The 16,766-nt window shown below is 47.5% G+C and overlaps 1 protein-coding gene across 5 annotated transcripts in view; it reads right to left on the bottom strand.

The window, feature by feature from the left end:
• Window positions 1-16,766, bottom strand: part of LPIN1 (lipin 1) — a 123,213-nt gene that overhangs the window by 28,900 nt on the left and 77,547 nt on the right. For 3 of the 5 annotated variants that reach the window (XM_067703674.1, XM_067703677.1, XM_067703678.1), the window contains exons 7-14: window positions 14,787-14,894; window positions 11,237-11,366; window positions 9,578-9,893; window positions 8,398-8,491; window positions 7,546-7,736; window positions 6,396-6,489; window positions 5,568-5,637; window positions 2,390-2,482 (exon numbers count right to left, since the gene is read on the bottom strand). In XM_067703674.1, coding sequence (XP_067559775.1) covers window positions 2,390-2,482; window positions 5,568-5,637; window positions 6,396-6,489; window positions 7,546-7,736; window positions 8,398-8,491; window positions 9,578-9,893; window positions 11,237-11,366; window positions 14,787-14,894 — 1,096 coding nt within the window. The remainder of the gene's footprint in view (window positions 1-2,389; window positions 2,483-5,567; window positions 5,638-6,395; window positions 6,490-7,545; window positions 7,737-8,397; window positions 8,492-9,577; window positions 9,894-11,236; window positions 11,367-14,786; window positions 14,895-16,766) is intronic. The other 2 variants (XM_067703675.1, XM_067703676.1) reach the window with 2 other exon arrangements.

A 16,766-nucleotide genomic window follows, 5' to 3' on the forward strand; every position in this document is an offset into this window, starting at 1 on the left:
AGCCCCACAGACGTCACAGGAAGTCATCACAGGCGAGACACGTGTGTCAAAGGCCACAGAATTTACAAATTTCACGATCTGTGGTCATTTGGTCAGGGGGTAGAGATTGATGTTTTCAATATGAATAAAGAAAATGAGTGATAGAAACTGTGTAACAGGGTGATGAGCTTAACATTTGATGGGGACAAGCTATTTTCAAATATTCTTTAGCTTTTTATAAGCATGCAAATAATTGATGTGAGAACAGGCCCAGTAATGTTTAATTTATCTGTTGAGGCAGGTAACTTAGCCGCCACTATTAACAATTCTTTATTAGACCAGCACAAAAATGTGTATCTATCTGAAATATATTTCAGGTTTTTAAGAGATTTCATAACTCTTCCTTATTGCATGCCGTATTCTCAGTTCCAACCAATGAAACTCTGGACACTCTGCAAAAATAGGTCTCTGAAGTAGCCTTCTTCTTAAATTCTCGAACATTCTGCTCTCCAGTAAGAGAATCAGAAAGGCCCCTTACACCTTAAGTCTCCTAAAGTAAAGCGCGTGCTTGCTCTAACGTGTCTATACCCCTTGGAGATAATGGGACAGTCAGTAAAGCTCAGGTATGCCAACAGAAAATGCCCAAGAACAGTTTTATCTTGATGAAACCCTCCCAACAGACTCTTTCCCTTTGAACTAATGAAATAAACAAACTGAGCTCCTGGGATTTCTTTTACTCTTATAATAACCAACTTGACCGCTGACCTTGGGGTTTCTTCACACTAGATTCCAAAAGTACTATCAGCATTCCCTCAAATACCTGCCGAACCCCTGCTCTGGGTCCCAAAACGGGTGCTCGGGAGACCCCAGGGATCCAAGCCACGAGCACGTGTGGTCTCTGCCTTCATGGAGTTTGGGGTCTGGAGGGGACACAGGGATGTTAATCAAATAGTCGTACTAATCGGTGTATAATTATAAACGATGAGAAAACCTGCGAAGGACAAGTTCACAGGCAGGGTTAGGAGAGCAGAGAACAGCAGACTAGACTAACCTGCCCTGAAAGGGCCATTTGAGATGCTAGTTAATTAAGTGAAGAAGGGCGACAGGGGTCCTAAGAACACTAGGCAGAGAAATAACACATGCAAGAGTCCTGGGGTAGAAGGTACTTTCAGCCAGGGCCACCAAAGCACAGAGGGCAGGGGGAGAATGGCAAAGGGTGAGGCTCTACAGAGGCAGGGGCCAGGATACACAAGCCCTGCAGACCATGCTAGGGATACTGGTCTTAATTACAAGAGTGCTGGGAAACCACGGAAAGCTTTTAAGCAGGGAGAAATATAAATGGGGCCATTATACTACATAGACCAATGTCAACTGCAGAGAATGAGGAAGAAAGGGCAAGAATGGATACAGAAAGACCGTTTGGAAGCAATCCTCGGAGGGAAGGTGGCAGCCTTGAGTTGTGGGGTGTGGAGCTAGAGAGAAATGGAAAGCCTGAGCGATATTTAGGATGGTAAACTGACAGGAGGGGTGAGGGAAGAAGGAAGTGCTAGCCTGTGGGTGGACAGTGTGCCGTTTGCTGACGGTGGTCCAACAAAGGAAGAACTCTAGAGAAAACCATCAGATCGATTTCAGAAATGACAAGTTTGAAGTACCTGAAGCATCCACGTGGAGGTATCTGCCTAGCTGGCTATCTGATAAACGGACATGGAGTACAAAACGCCCTCCTTGTTAATAAAAATGGAGTCATCACATGGGCGTGAATGAGGCTGCCTAGGGAAAAACAGGCAGTCGAAGCAGGAGAGAAGGCTCTAAGACAACCCTCGAGGACCCACTTACAAAGGGGCTGAGCCAGGGGAGGAACAGCCCCCGAGGCGGGGGGGAAGACCAGGCAGACACACTGGCACAGAAGCCAAGCAAAGAAACTGCTTCCAGAAATAGGCTGAGAGGTTGGCAAAGATCTGAAACAAATTATAGGCATTTATAGAAATGGAAACCAAAGCCACCGAAGTGGAACGACTAATGGGAATTAGTCTAGGCTGTAAGTCTACCTCGTTAAAACTGTTCTCACAAGCAACAGGAAGATATTTAACTTAAAAAAAAAAAATTAAACATCACGTTGAATCTCTTCTTTTTACAGATGAAGACACATTTCAGAGCAGGAGTGACCCGACCACGGTCCCCAGGCTGAGAGGTAACAGAGCCAGGAGGTGACGGCAACTCTGCTCACCGCTCCGGGCCCTTCTCCACCTCCCCTCATTCTGTGCTGCCTTTGCGTACCCTGTGGCAGGACTGACTCTTGCACACTCAGTGTGATGGGTTCTTTCACTGACACGCGCATGGAGACAAACCCTACTACCCAAACCCAAAATTTGCTGAGCTAAGCAGGAACACTCTTGTTTTTCAGACTCACCTCTTTGATTGTGCTGTTTCTTCCCCTCCATGAAAACCACCATCTTCCTCCCTTTCTGGGCATCTTATCCCTCATGATAGATTCCACCGTGGCCTGTTTTAAATGGATGGTAACATAAATAATGGAACCAAAAAAAGATCAACTTAGCACATTCAAACCAAAAGACACACACATGCAAATTAAAGTAAGATTTAAAAAAAAAAAAAAATCAGAGAAAACACAACATACTATTTGTGAATTAAAAATTTTTGAGAAGCAAAACCTAATGGAGTCCAAAATTACATTAAGATAACTTAAGCATGAAGACTTAAGAAGATGTTAAAGGAATCAACAAACAACAAATAAAATACAACACAACAACAACAGAAAAAGAAAGCATTGAAAATCATTAGTGATTAGTCAGACCAGAGGTTTTCAAATTAAAGTGGTTTACTGATTAAGATATTGTTATTCTCAATAAGATGATTGTAAAATAAAAAATGAAATGATTAACATGAGGTATAGGGTAAACAGTCTTCCACGAAAGGTAAAACGCACAGGATCTTTTTAGCAAATGTAAGTTTCCAAATTGTGGCACACTGAGTATTAATAGATGCATCTGATTTAAAAGCTCAAGGATTAGAAAGAAAATTCATACTCTTGCCCTAAATAAATGCCAATGGAATAGGAGGAGATTAAATGTTAATTAATAATTTTCTTTATAAACCAACTGTACTTTAATAAAATAAATTTTTTTAAAATAATTATAATTTTCCACATATTTCCAAAGAACAAAATAGCCATCTTGAGGCTAATTCCAGGACCAAGGTAAATGTTATCTAATTTCCTTTCCTTGGTTTACAGAACTATCAGGTAGCTGATACCTCAGCTGGTAATGAAAGGAAGATTTAAGTCTTTCAACTGAACGAGTTTCAGGTAAGTGGAAAGAGAAATAATTCACATATTTAGCCTGACGTGTGCTTCTCTCTATCATTTAAAAATCCCTACCTGACACAAAAGAAAACCACAAAATACACCAAAAAGCAAACCACGCATACCCAATTCACGAATAGGACAATTCATGAAGATGTCAATTACCCTATTCCATCCATAAATATAACAAAACTCCAAGTAAAAAAAACTAACAGGATTCTTTCCAAACCTAGACAAACTGATTCTAAAGTTCAATTATAAAACAAACAAACAAAACTCACCAAGAAAACTCAGACAGAATAATAAGTAGGCATGAGCCTTAATAAAATTTATTTTATTAAAATACATTTAAAAACCATAGTATTTAAAAGAACGCAGTGTTGGGACATGAGTAAACATGTTGATGCAACAGAAGACAAAGTCCAGAGATAAATCTAAATTCACGGAGGAAGTAGTCATATGATAGAGTTGCAACTGCCTATCAGGGGGAGAAAGAGTTATCTAATGAAAGGTATCGGGATAATTAGGTAGCTTTGACAGACCCTCTCGGTTCTTCCCTGGGTGAATCATCCCCTTTCTTTCTTGCCAACATAGCCAACACTTTGCTCGAGAACCAGACTACACTGTACAGGATGTTCTGGGAAGGCAGGCTCACCTCCAGGGGAGGAACTTCGATGGGTCAGCACCACTTTGACTGGCCCTTCCACCGTGTTGCCAACAACTGGCTTGGAGGTGGTCATGTGACCAAGTTGTGGCCAATGAAATGTGAGAAGCCTGCCTCTATCCTTCCTATTTTGGATGCGAGATGATGGGTAAAACAGTCATCTTGGGATCGTAAAGGGGAAGCCAAGGAAATCAAAGCAGCTCACCCAGACTCATCAAGCCTGAAACTACCAACCTCTAACATTCTTACTATGGCAGATAATAAACCCCTATTATTTTAGGCACTTGTAGTCACTCTGTTTCTTGCAACCAAAGCATATCCTAATTCAATAACCAGCTGAAGAGAAAAAAAAAAAAAAAAACTGATTTGGGTCCTGACACCTCATTCATGACTCTCAAAATATCCAAGTGTGATACAAAACCCAGCAGCCACAAAAGAAAACGGTGAAAAATTCTACATATAAAGATAAATTCTGTATTAGATAAACACCGAAAACAGAATGCAAAAAATTACTGACAACCTGTAGGAAGATTGAGAACGCCTACCACAAAGACTAATTTCTTTAAGTTCAGGAGGCATTTCTTTTTCTGTGAACTTTATCACTAAATATCTAGTGCATCGTTCTTTCTTCTTTTTGAGCTGTTCAGAGCTGAGACACGTAACATAAAAGTCTGTCCTGGGCCACGGATGCTATGCAGAAGCTGCCGAGGACAAAACAAAACCCGCTCTGGAGAACATGCCCTCGGCCCCGTCCAACAAAGGATACTCACAGATAAAGCACCACTAAGGACGAGGTCACAATCCCAAAGCACGCACACACACAACCACAAAGGAGCGAGCAGGGGCTCCACGAAGCCGGATTAGACCTTCAGGAACCTCAGAGATGAGAGTTCCGACAGACCACAACATCCACGGCAGCACAAAGCGCTCGCTAAGCACATGAGGGAGGCAAGTGTGAGACGTGGCCTCTGCAGCAAAAAGAACGTAGCATCTGGTAGAAAGACTCAACGCCGGAAAACGGTCAATCCCAGGCGAGGCCCAGGGAGCCGGCAGGGGGAGGATGCGGGCACAGCGGGGCCGCGGCGGTGCGTCTGCCCCTCGCCCTACCTCTTCCCTGCAGCCGCTCACCTGCGCTCAGGTGCAGCTACGAGCTGCCCGGAGCCCGCACCTGCTCCTGCTCGGCCCATCGGCCCCAGACCCGCTTCCTGGCTGAGGGACGCCTCATGCTGACGGTGACACCTGGCACCTGGTACAGCGCCTCCCTGCGCCCAACACTGCTGCCTGCTCCCACCCTTTCTCCCCTCATCTCCCTTGGGCTCAGACGTCGGCCCGTCTGCTCTGCCTCCACCTGTGTCCCTGGCACGGCGGGTGCGGGGACAGGGGACTGGAGGGGGCAGGGCTCAGACCGGCACTGCCTTGATTGCGAGGACGGGGGAAGGACAGTCAAGGTGCAAGAGAGACCCTGACGTTTACACCCTTGGACTTCCAAACAGCACAGTGTAATTCACCTCGTGGTTTCTAAATTAAAAGCTAAGTTCCAACCCCCCACATTCATCTCGCCATCATTTTCCATGTCCCTTTCTGTCTCATGGTAAAGCTCACCTTTGGCAAAGGTTTCTGGAAGGCCTGCATCGCCAGGAGCAGAGGTGCCGCCGTCGTCCAGTTATAGTACCTGACACGAAACAACAAAAAAGATGTCAGAAGACCAAGGCTCAGACTGAAAACCTCATGTCCTGAGAAGCGGTCGTGGAAGGCTCTGGAACCCCAGCTAGGTCCTTAAAGAGCCCACGACTGTGGCCAGCACCCCGGCCCAGCCCCCCCACGTGCCCCGCCCTTGCAGGAGCCCCTCCTCCATCAAACCCACAGCGGCCACGGCCGTCTGGCACCACACACGGCGTGGCGGGCGACCAAGAGGCCAGCTGAGAGCAGCCCTCGCCCCGCAGCGCATCAACCACCAATGCGCTGGGGCGTTTCTTGCCACCTTTCAAGGAAAAGGAAACTAGGACCCTCAGTTAACGCGTAAACGTCCATGGCTTCCTCTTGGAGAGAAAAGTTTGCCAACAGTCTGTAAAAACACGTGCACGCCCCTTGACCCTAGACAACGAAGCTTTCACAGGGTGTGTGCACTGTCTATCGTGCGACACCCGCGCATCATACGGGCCGAGCCCCACGGGCCAAGGTTGTGACATCACACCTCCCATCATGAAATCTCATGCAGGTGAGTGTAGATGCCCGGGGATCCAGTTACATCAACGCTCTCGCTATATGGTGACGCAGCATTTTGCCAAGAGTGAAGAGATAGTAGTAGACTTTTAACAGAGACTTAATTTCACATATTTCCAAGAGCTATCGTCCAGGTCTCTAGAGTTGAGAAACTGAAGCTGAAGCATTATCACACGACAGCTGAAATGACTTTCGGGAGCAACTTACTTATTCCCGATCTTCACCACAAGATTGGGGTCGTCAATGAGGGCAGGGTTGTCCACAAACTGCTGATATGACACAGCTTGTTCCAAAAACGCATCTGCGAAAGCAAGCATAGGGAAAACGTAAGGAAAATTTGGTTCAAAAACCAGGCCTGTTTTTCAGTCGCTCATGTTCACAGGTATTTTGAGAGTTTATACATTCCAACTGTGCAGACAATCCTATGAAATCTATTTGCAAAGGGGGCTTCCGTTAGTTTGGGGGCAGTGTCTGCACATAAATGGAGGGAGGTGGGGCGTTCGGAGGATGGGGGGCAGGCTGACCCTTAATCAGTGCACACGCGCTTACGCGGCAGCAGGCGTGTGGGACTACGGTAAACACACGTGTCCGCAGAAGCAGACGACGGGGGAGCAGGGCTCAAGGTCCGGCCACCCGGGTTTAAGTCACAGTCACTGGTGTGACCTTGGCAAGTGATCCACCTGCCCAAACCTCAGTTCCCTCACGTGTAACGTGGGAACGAGAACCTCGCCTACCCCCTCGGTAGTCGTGAGGATGAACAAAGTCACAAATGAAAGCGCGGTGACCTGCCTAAGGCAGGTTGGAGGTGGGAAACACCCAGGGCCACCAGGGCCAGGAATCATCAGCTGGAATGGCTGACTGCATCGACTGGGGGTCTCAGGGCCACCTCACCACATAACTGGCGTAAGACGCTGGGACACCACTGTTATAAGTAGGGTGGGTGCCCCCTTCGGATGCAGCCGGGATGTGTCCCAGCACTTGCTCAGACATCCCTCCCTCCTCCGGCACTTCTGCACACTTGCAACGTACTGCGTTTTCCCCGTGTTGACCCTGCCGCCCTGGGACACCCCTGCAGGACGGGCACACGCTGTGCTCTGCGAGCACACTTGACGACCCGTGACCCCAGTGGCTTTGCTGTCGCCTGGAGCCACGTGTGACCCACAGAACCCTGAGGTCAGCCAACCGCCAGGCAGCAACGTTCGGGTCCTGAGCAACAGTGGGTCACGTGTGCTCCACTAACCGGGCCAGAGAACATCGCCCGTGACCTGAACGCATTCTAGGAGCCCAGGCTTCGAGCCGTTCCCACAAGAGGCCACCAGGGGGCGCTCTTGGCTTGAGTCCGGCTCCCGGACGGTACCTTTGGTGATCTCCCTGTTGTCGCTGAGGCCGCCGCACAGGGAGATGGCGATGGACGGCAGGTCCCTCAGGCTGTCCGAGGTGCTCTCCATGCCACTGTCAGCGCCAGAGCTGCCCACGGACTGCGGGGACTGGTTGGCTGAGCGGGCTCCGTTGTCGCTGGCGTGTTTTGTGAGCCCAGAAGGGTCTCCGCTGGAAGCAGAAAAGTGGAACGGGCTGTGAGGTCTCACATGGATATCAAGGGGCTCTGGCAATCAGAGGAGCCAATGATTTCATCCCAGGACAGACTTTCATTCAGGCACCATGACAAAGACAGACAAGCTCAGTGAACGACCTCAGGAGGGAAGACGGTCATTTTTGGCCTCTACGTCTCCCTGCACCCTCTCCCAGACACACTGAAACCGACGGAAGAGAAAGCACGCTGTCCTAAGAGGCCACAGTCCTCTGTTACATGCTCCGAGGATCTGGCCCTCCCTGCAAATCACGGGAGAACTGAAGATGGGCCCCCAATGGCCACGGGGGACTCTCCCCTGGGGAGGGACAGGGCCACACAGCTGCCTGCTCTTGGCCACTGATTCGGGCTGCGGGCCACTGACCCCTGCAACACCACCCTGGTGCCATCGGGGAGGTGGCCTCGTGCCTGCGTTCCCGCTCAGATGCCACCCGGGGACACGCCCACCCACTCTCATCTCCACAGAGGGTCCACTGCTTTCATTGGTTTCTTCTCACAGTAAAACGTGAGCCTCCCGCGGCCTTTGCTCACTCACTTTCTAATCAAATGTAAGGAAAAAGCGGACTCCCGGATTAATATTCAGATTACAGAAAATGATACGAAGAATAAAAAGGTTGTTACTTTTTGGGAAAATACAGGGCGGCGACTTCAGGATCCATGTCTGTGAGGTCATCCAGGTAGACGCCGTCGGCACCAAGGTGTCTGCTCCGTTTGTCTAAAACAGCAAAGGGGTCAGATCAGAGCACTGTTCTCCAGAGACAACCTCATGGACTTCTGAGCGTCTCCAGAAAGGGCACTTGAGCACAGTGTGCAGATGCTGCAAGAAACCCAAGAGCTAGAAGCCAGCGGCACAGCGTCGCCACCGAGGCCGACGGCCCAGGTTCGCATGCGGCTCCCACCCTCGCCAGCCGTGTGGCCTGGGCCGGTCGCCTAACTTCGCTGAGCCTCAGCTCCCCAGCTGAGAAGGACCTGAAGAGTACTAAGCACTCGATATACTGACACGATTACTATTGTTATTATTATTGGTATTAATGGCATTGCTTTTGTTGTTATTATTATTACTAAACAATAACGCTTTCGTTAAGCACTTCCCCATCAAGACTCTGAAGCACAGTACCCTAATGAGGGTACCATCGGCCCCTGGGCACCATGACTGCAGCCTTCCAGTTTACTTCTGCTGGAGAATTACGTCACTGGTTCATACAAACCTAGAACACTGCACAAAGCCACACGGCTAACAGACAGGCTTAACGTCATTCCTCCAGACAGGCAACCAGGCGGCCATTCAGCTATATGTAAGGAGCCCCCACTACGTGCCAACCACTATTCTAAGTACCACGGAAACAGGTAAACAGACCAAAAAGATTCTTGACCTTGTAGAGCACATATGTTCTAGTAGGGAAGTCAGGCAAAAAAAGAAACAAATGATCATTTGAAATAGTGACACACAGTACGCAGAAATTAAAACAGGATAATGCACTAGAGAGAAACTAGGGGCAAGGGGAGAGGGGGCAGAGATTAGCTTAGCCATCAACGTCTTGTGCAGTCCCAGCGTGTGCCGGACCCCAGCACCCCTGACCTGCACAGGGCGGGGCTCACCACACCATCCCCGAGGCCTCCTTCAGGCCGGATTTTCTATGACTAAATTCTGAGAACTCACATATTCAGCAAAAGGGTACGGACCGAACAGGAGAGATGTCCTGTTTCCACTCTGAAGCACCCCGAACTTTGGGGGGAAGAAGCTGTAGTTTGCCGAGCCCCAAGTTCGCAGGAGGGAGCTGGGAAGCGCCGGCATTCTCACCCTTTTTCCTAGAAGGCGAATCCGTCTTGCTGGCTGCGGGGGCAGCACTGGCGGAGAGGGCTTTGGACTCTTCAATCGTAGGCAACGGGGGCGCTGCAGCTCCTAAGGCCTCAACATCTTCTTCGTTCGCGAACTGAATCTCCGTCTGCGGATTGTTCTGCTCCAACAGCGGCTGCACGGGAGACGCCCCAGCCAGTGTCGGTGACTGGTCACTAAACGCGTCTGAAGATTCACTGTGGATGGCTTGAAAGTGCATCTCATCACAGACTTTTCTACTGTTCAGCGGGCTGGACTCTTTCATCTTGTGTGCAGATGACTAGATCAAAGGGGCAGGGAGGGAGAGAGAAGGTCAGAGAGAAACTGAGTCACCAAAGAACCACCGGGCAGGCAAGGATCTCCAGAGCCCACACTTGGCAGGACACGGTGAAGCCTCGGGAGCCACCTGGTGATTCCGTACCTGCCGAAAGGTCTGGAAACCAAGGACAGTACTTCCAAAGTGAATGAACTTTCACAGAAAACATCAACTACCAAAGAGCAGTGAGTGAGATTAGCAACGGAACGCAAACGTCCAGCAGGCAAATGGGAAGTGTATTCACACCACAGGGCGTTTGCAGTAATAAGAATAACAAGTGAATTACGATTACACCCAACAACATGATGAATCTTGCAAAACTAATCTCTGCTGTTAGAGTCAAGATTGGGTTTATCCTGGGGGTTTGTGGGGGGGGCGGGCGGTCAGTTGGAACAGTAACTGCAAAGGGTTGGAGGGTTTCCAAGTTCTGATTTAGCCCCACTTCCTGGTCTGGGTGCAAGTCACGTGGCCACGTTCACAGTGTGAAAATTTACTGATCTCAGCACTTAGGATCTGGGTATTTCTCTGCCCGTGTGTTATATTTCAACAAAGTCTACCCCCCCAAAACGTGAATGAACAAGGGCAGACTTGGTGGCTGGCTCACATGAGTGGGAAATTAGCATTTCTGTCTCTATCTCTCCAAGGAGTTTCCAGTTATGGAAAAGATTTATCCAAACAGAAACCGAAATGCCATTTGTGGGCCAGAAAGTGGGGAAAGGGTATGCATTTCTGTATCTGATCCCACAGCTTCGAACACAAATGGAAACAATGCAACAGCGGATCTGTGGCCGGAACTGTTTTGCCAGAAGAAGTGATGGGTTTGCACTTTCGTGCCGTTTCTCCAGCAACAAACGACGTGAATTTGTAAAGATGGTTGGCTGGGTCAGCACTACCACTTGTGGGCAGAGAAGTCATCATTTTCCGTGGAAGTTAAATAACCTAGAAAGCGAATTAACCCCCAACTCCAGCCTCAACAGACCCAGTCTCCAAAGAGCTGCCCTTCTTGAGTCATAATAGGAATGCTTTCCATCTTCACTCACTCACTCATTCATTTATTCATATCACAAAGATTTACTGGGGATACAAGAGGTCGTAGCATCTTCCAAGGATCTTACAATATTATTATTTAAAAAAAAAAAAGCCCCAGCTTGCGATATAATAATATAATTCAAGGTTCTTGTAACACATTGGAATATGAAATAAAATTTCTTGAAAGAAAGAACTGTGCCCATTACATGTTTTTCGAAACTACCTTCAGTGCGTAGCAGAATTGAGCGGGCGGCGGGCGGGGGGGGGGGGAAACTTACCTTTGCGGCTTGGGGCAATTCTCCCCAAAGCCAGAGCATTTCTAGATTATCCTTTTGCATTGTCCTGTCCACAGACTTGCTGACCAATTCCGAATCACTTTTAGGTGTTGAAGGTCGGGAAACTGAAGGACTTAAGAAAACACAAATGCATGATTAAAGTGGGAAGGGAAACTTTTAAAACTTGTTTTTGGCCCAGAATTCTAGGGTTCGGGAGAGCCCAGAAAAATGCACCCAACCCGCCACTGCCTTATGTCCACGGCTTCATGACTATCCCCTCTATGGCCACCAGGGGTCGACAGAACACGTGCCAAGGGGGAAGGTGCTCCCAAGTTGCATAGCCCTGTCCCAACCTGCCGCCAAATTCCAAGTAAGTAAAGATGAAAAGAAGGAGCATTTAAAAGGGCAAGTTGGAAAAAAGAGAGATGGAACGGGAGACTGATCATGGGCCAACTTTACCACAAATAACTCACTAACGTGGCAGGGACCTCCAAGCTGAGATTTTGCAAAATATTATCTCTTCCAAGAATACTTCAAAGATTCCTATTTGCTAAGCTCTTCCTGCAACAACACATCATGATGCTTAATTCTCAGACCAGCTTTTAAGTGGCTGTAACTTGGGTTTGCCTCTCTGCATTTTCTACATTTTCATTCCTGAGCCCTGAGCCGTCATACCTCTGTCCAAGCACAGAAACCATCAACTTATCTACAGAGTTCTCACAGCCTTCTAAGCAACAACCGGAGGAGAAGGAAGACCCATTTAATTACCTCTGGTCTTCCGTCTCCTGCACCGTTTCCTCTAAGATGACAGTTTTAAATGATGTGAGAAAGAAAGCCCCTGTAATTTTCCTTTTGCACCTTCTCTCACAGACCTCACACAGTCTCCCCTAAGTCACCTCTCATCCATGTGCTTGGTTTCATTTATCTGTTCGAGTTGGATGTCAGCTCCAAGGGAAAAGAACTTTCCTGCCAGGACAAAGAGAGCCCGTGGAAGACACACAGCCATGTTTCAGGCAAACAGGGACCCTGAATGGCTAAACTGCTCCTGGCTCTCTTTAGTCCAGCCATTCGGACAAACAGACTAAATGCTGCTTCTCTCCATCGTTTCACACTGAGGGGGACGCTGGCTGGTTCCTCCTCCCTGGGCGCCCGCTGCCCTCCACCCATGTCAACGGCACGTGGCAGCCCCCGGGCTCCGCCTGGCCAGTCTGCGGAGAGGAGGACCCTGAGATAGCATACCGTGGGCGTGTAAACGATGGGACACCTCTACACGCATGAGCGTGCATGCGTGCGTGCACACACACATATACACACACACGCACTCGTGCCCATAAGGAAGGATTCCCCGGAGAAGGAACGCTGGGCCCTCCAGACATCTGAGAGGTGAAGCGTTCATCACCTCCGATCTGTCTTGCTTCCTCTAGTTTCCTAAGTCTACTTTTCTCCAAAGGGTCCGTGCTTTTCTGGCACCGAAGTGTCCAGAATTACACGTTCAGCATCAGTGACATGCGCAAATGGAGCGCTGTGGCCTCCAGCAAGGGGACTTTGTGCCGACAACTGTGACCTGGGTCATTCTTTCTCCAGAGGCATCACGGGGGAAAATCCATCGTAACTGGCTTCCCACGCTCATCGGCGCTACACCCAAACCTCAAATCATTTGTTTGAAAAGAACACAATTTATTTATATTTCGTTATAAATTCTTTGGAACAATACATCGTCTTACCCACGGCACAAAATGAAGTCAAGCCCTTTAGACTGGGCCTGCTCTGGAGACAGGTGTTGGCAAACGTTTTCTCTAAGACGCCAGGTAGCAAGGATTCCAAGCTTTGTGGGTTATGGGATCTTTGCAGCAACTACTCAATTCTGCCCGCGTGGTGCAAAGGCAGCCACAGACAATATATGGACAAACTGGCTGTGCCCCATAAAACTACAGAAACAGAGGGTGGGCCGGACTGGGGCCACGGGCTGTAGTTTACCAAACCCCACTCTAGAAGAATGCACACGCTGAACACGGCGCTCTGTCACCCCACTCAACTCCAGAATCCCTAACATTCTGATCCTGTGATAAAAGTTACAAGCCATACGGTTTCCATAGAGGCATGCAGGTGGGCAAATTCATATTCACAAAGGACCCGGCCCTGTGTGAGCCATAAGCCAGACGTGCCACCTCTCACGTTCACTGTGCCACTACAGTAAACGCTGGCCCCCAGGCTGCACCAGCCTCTCGGAAGGATGCTGCACCCAAATACGTGAGCACGGTCGGCGCCGCTTGTTGAGAGGATTCAGATAGACAGAAGATGAATGAGGAAAAAGACTCCCAATGCTGACTGTGATTGATGAGCAAGATGGTTCCAAAATTTCTAATACGAGTACCAAATATTAAACTTTTAAGATAAGGGTTGTTCAAAAAAGTAAGCTTCAAGGTCACTGATTGATTTTCATAACGAATGCATTTATTAGCCATAATAGTTTTCAGCATTTTTCCTGAAATCCCAATCAGGGACATCCGTTATAACTGCTCACAACTTAGCTGACCTCATTTGAAAGTGGCCTTTCTTCTGCACAGTAAGCTGTGAGTGAAGTACGTCCTGAGATTGGGTTCTTGAATCAAAAAGAAAAACAGTTTCCCAGGTAGAAACTAATCACAGCTTCTCTGTTCAGGTTTCTAAAGAAAACCCTGTAAGTCTATAAAGCAGGCAGGTCAAAGCGTGGGCAACGTTGAGGGAATGGAGGCAGGAATCTAAGCCCTCTGCCTCAGATGAAGACTCTAACCTAGGATCCCAAACCTTCAAGTCCATCCTATGCTATTCTCCAAAATTCTATGCTACAAGTGCTGTGGAAACATCTGATTATATTACGCAGAAAGTCTATAAGCTATTTTTTTTAGGAATTTTTTTTTTTTGATGTAGACCATTTTAAAGTCTTTACTGAATTTGTCACAATATTGCTTCTGTTTTATGTTTTGGTTTTCTGGCCGTGAAGTGCGTGGGATCTTAGCTCCCCGACCAGGGACTGAACCCACACCCCCTGCCTTGGAAGGTGAAGTCTTAACCACTGGACTGCCAGGGACGTCCCGGAAGGTCCATAAGCTATTTAGTGAGTTATAATAATAACTCTCCTTATGCTTAAGCAACATCTTAAAAAAGTCTCGTAAACTTATTTGTTGAACAACCCCAGACACAAAACAGAGATCATATTCCCAATTTTCAATGCACTGTTGTATTTTTCAAAGCACTTCCCAAAATTAGAAAGAATTATATGCGTGACCCTAATTTCCAGAGGGTTAAATTTAGTACTTAAAAAAAAAAAAATCTAACCATCGACAAAGGCTTAAAATGAAAGGAAAAGTAATAATCTATACGTATTTTCTTCATAAGTGATTTGGTTAGTTGGTAAAATAGATTGGTAAGAGTTAAATCTACATTTTCACTTCATAGAATCTATATGTATTTTCCACATAAGTAATTTGGTTAATGGCAACACACAGTTCTAAGAGTTAGATCAAAGTTTTTATTATCAAAGACATCCACGGTGGGAAGATAACCCATCTACCTTTCCGAAGCGTGGAAGTGGGAAGACTGTGGAGGGCAAGAACTAGAAAGACCGCCCTCAGCCGCAACTGCCAGACGAGGGGGGCTCCCCCTGCAATCTGTCAGGCTACTGGACGCCACGTGATCCACATTAAAGGAGAGAGAAATCACAGGTCAATTCAATTAAACAAAATTTCTTATCAATTATTTGACTACTCTCCACGCTAACATCTTTAAGAAAGTGAAGGTACTTGGACATCCAACAATAGCAGAGGATCACATGTTGCAATTACTAAGAAATCAACATGAATCTTCTGAACCACAGAAGCAGGACACTGCCAAGACACCCATTTCACTTTCTATTTCAACCATAGGCCCATAAACGCTTGCTTTTCTTGGGTCAGAATTTAGTGCCTAATCAAATGACTTACTCCAAAAGGCTGGATAATTTGGGCTGGTAACTGTCTCTTAAAAGAAAACACATAAACCCAAGTATGGAAATGTATCTATTTATCCTAACTTGTAATTGCATTTAACAGTGGCCAGATCACTTAATCTGACGTGGTCATTCTTCTAGATTCACAGAGCCAAACACGAAAGACAGAGAAACATATTCAGGATTGTGTTTAAAATATTTGTTTAAAATGCTTAAAATTAGAGTGTTTGAACAGATTTTTCTACCTATTAGTGGTTTCTAAATATTCCACATCATTTTCTTCCTAAAAGTACTGTGTTTTTTCCCTCAGGGTTTAACTCCACAGGCCTAGGGAAAGAATGTACAAGGTTCTAGAAAGGTCTTACACCTGCACTGTCCAATATGATAGCCACGGGCTGCATGTGGCTACTGAGCATTTGAAATGTGACTGGTCCACACTGAGATGTTCTGTACACGAGACACACGACTCCAAGGCTTATGAAAATGAGAATTGAAACAGCTCAATAATGTTTTAAAAAACTGATTACCTGAAATGAAAATATTTTGGATATACCAGGTCATTGAAACAGATCATCAAAATTAATTTCATCAGTTTCTTTTCATTTTTTAAGGATGGTTACTAGAAAATTTTCAATTACGTATGTAGCTGGCATTATGTTTCCACTGGACAGGGCTGGCCTGAGGACAGACAGACCCCCATGAGGGGACCCCACAGGCCCCCAGCCCCACCTCGGCTGACGAACATTCACTGTCACAGTCCCGGCTAGAAACCAGGCATGTGATGCATCCATTCTTCTCCAACCTCAGCTTCAGCACACGGCGCTGACCGTGCCATCTCATCAATGAGATTACGCGGGTCAAACTGGAACCGGGAGGGGCGTCTATGTGAGCCTGGCTTCAGGTGGGAAGCCCTGCAGCAAGTGCCAGGGCTTAGGGGCTCCGAAACCTCCCCTTTAGACCAGAAGCAAACCTAACACGTTAGAGGCACGAGTAACCTGAGGATGGCGCTGTCACTTAGATCAGTGCTTCCCAACCTCTTTTCTATTCTCGCCACACCTCCGGGGCCTTTTTTTTCCCGATAGCCCTCCCTCCACCATGAAACTGTAACGCCATGGATATACCATGCATCTGCTTATGTGCTGTGGCCCTCTGGAGGCTACCCACTATTATAGTATCTAAGATTTTTTTGCCACCCCAGAACCAAGTTGTGTCCCGACAGGGGTGATATTATCCCTGCAGAGAAGGCACGCTTCGGTTCTGTCCCCTCCCCAGTCCTGAAAACTGCTCAGAAGGGCTCACATATCCTCACAGGTTTCACAGCCTTCAAGGCTTTAGAGTCTTCCCCGCACACCGAGCAGCTCTGGTTCTCCAAGTTGATACAGGAAGTCTAGGGCCCCTTGAGAGCTCATTTCAGGGAAATCAATATTCGTAAACGCAGCAAGGGAAGAAGGCCTCATTCTCACAGCCCCGAAGGACCGCAGGGGCCCCCGAAGCAATCTCTTTGCTCTTGAATCCCACTTCAGGGCTCAGTATCCAGAAAGGCTCTGTCACCTGTCTGCTGCTGTT

The sequence above is a fragment of the Pseudorca crassidens genome, chromosome 14, assembly GCF_039906515.1.
Source record: "Pseudorca crassidens isolate mPseCra1 chromosome 14, mPseCra1.hap1, whole genome shotgun sequence".
Lineage (NCBI taxonomy): Eukaryota > Metazoa > Chordata > Mammalia > Artiodactyla > Delphinidae > Pseudorca > Pseudorca crassidens.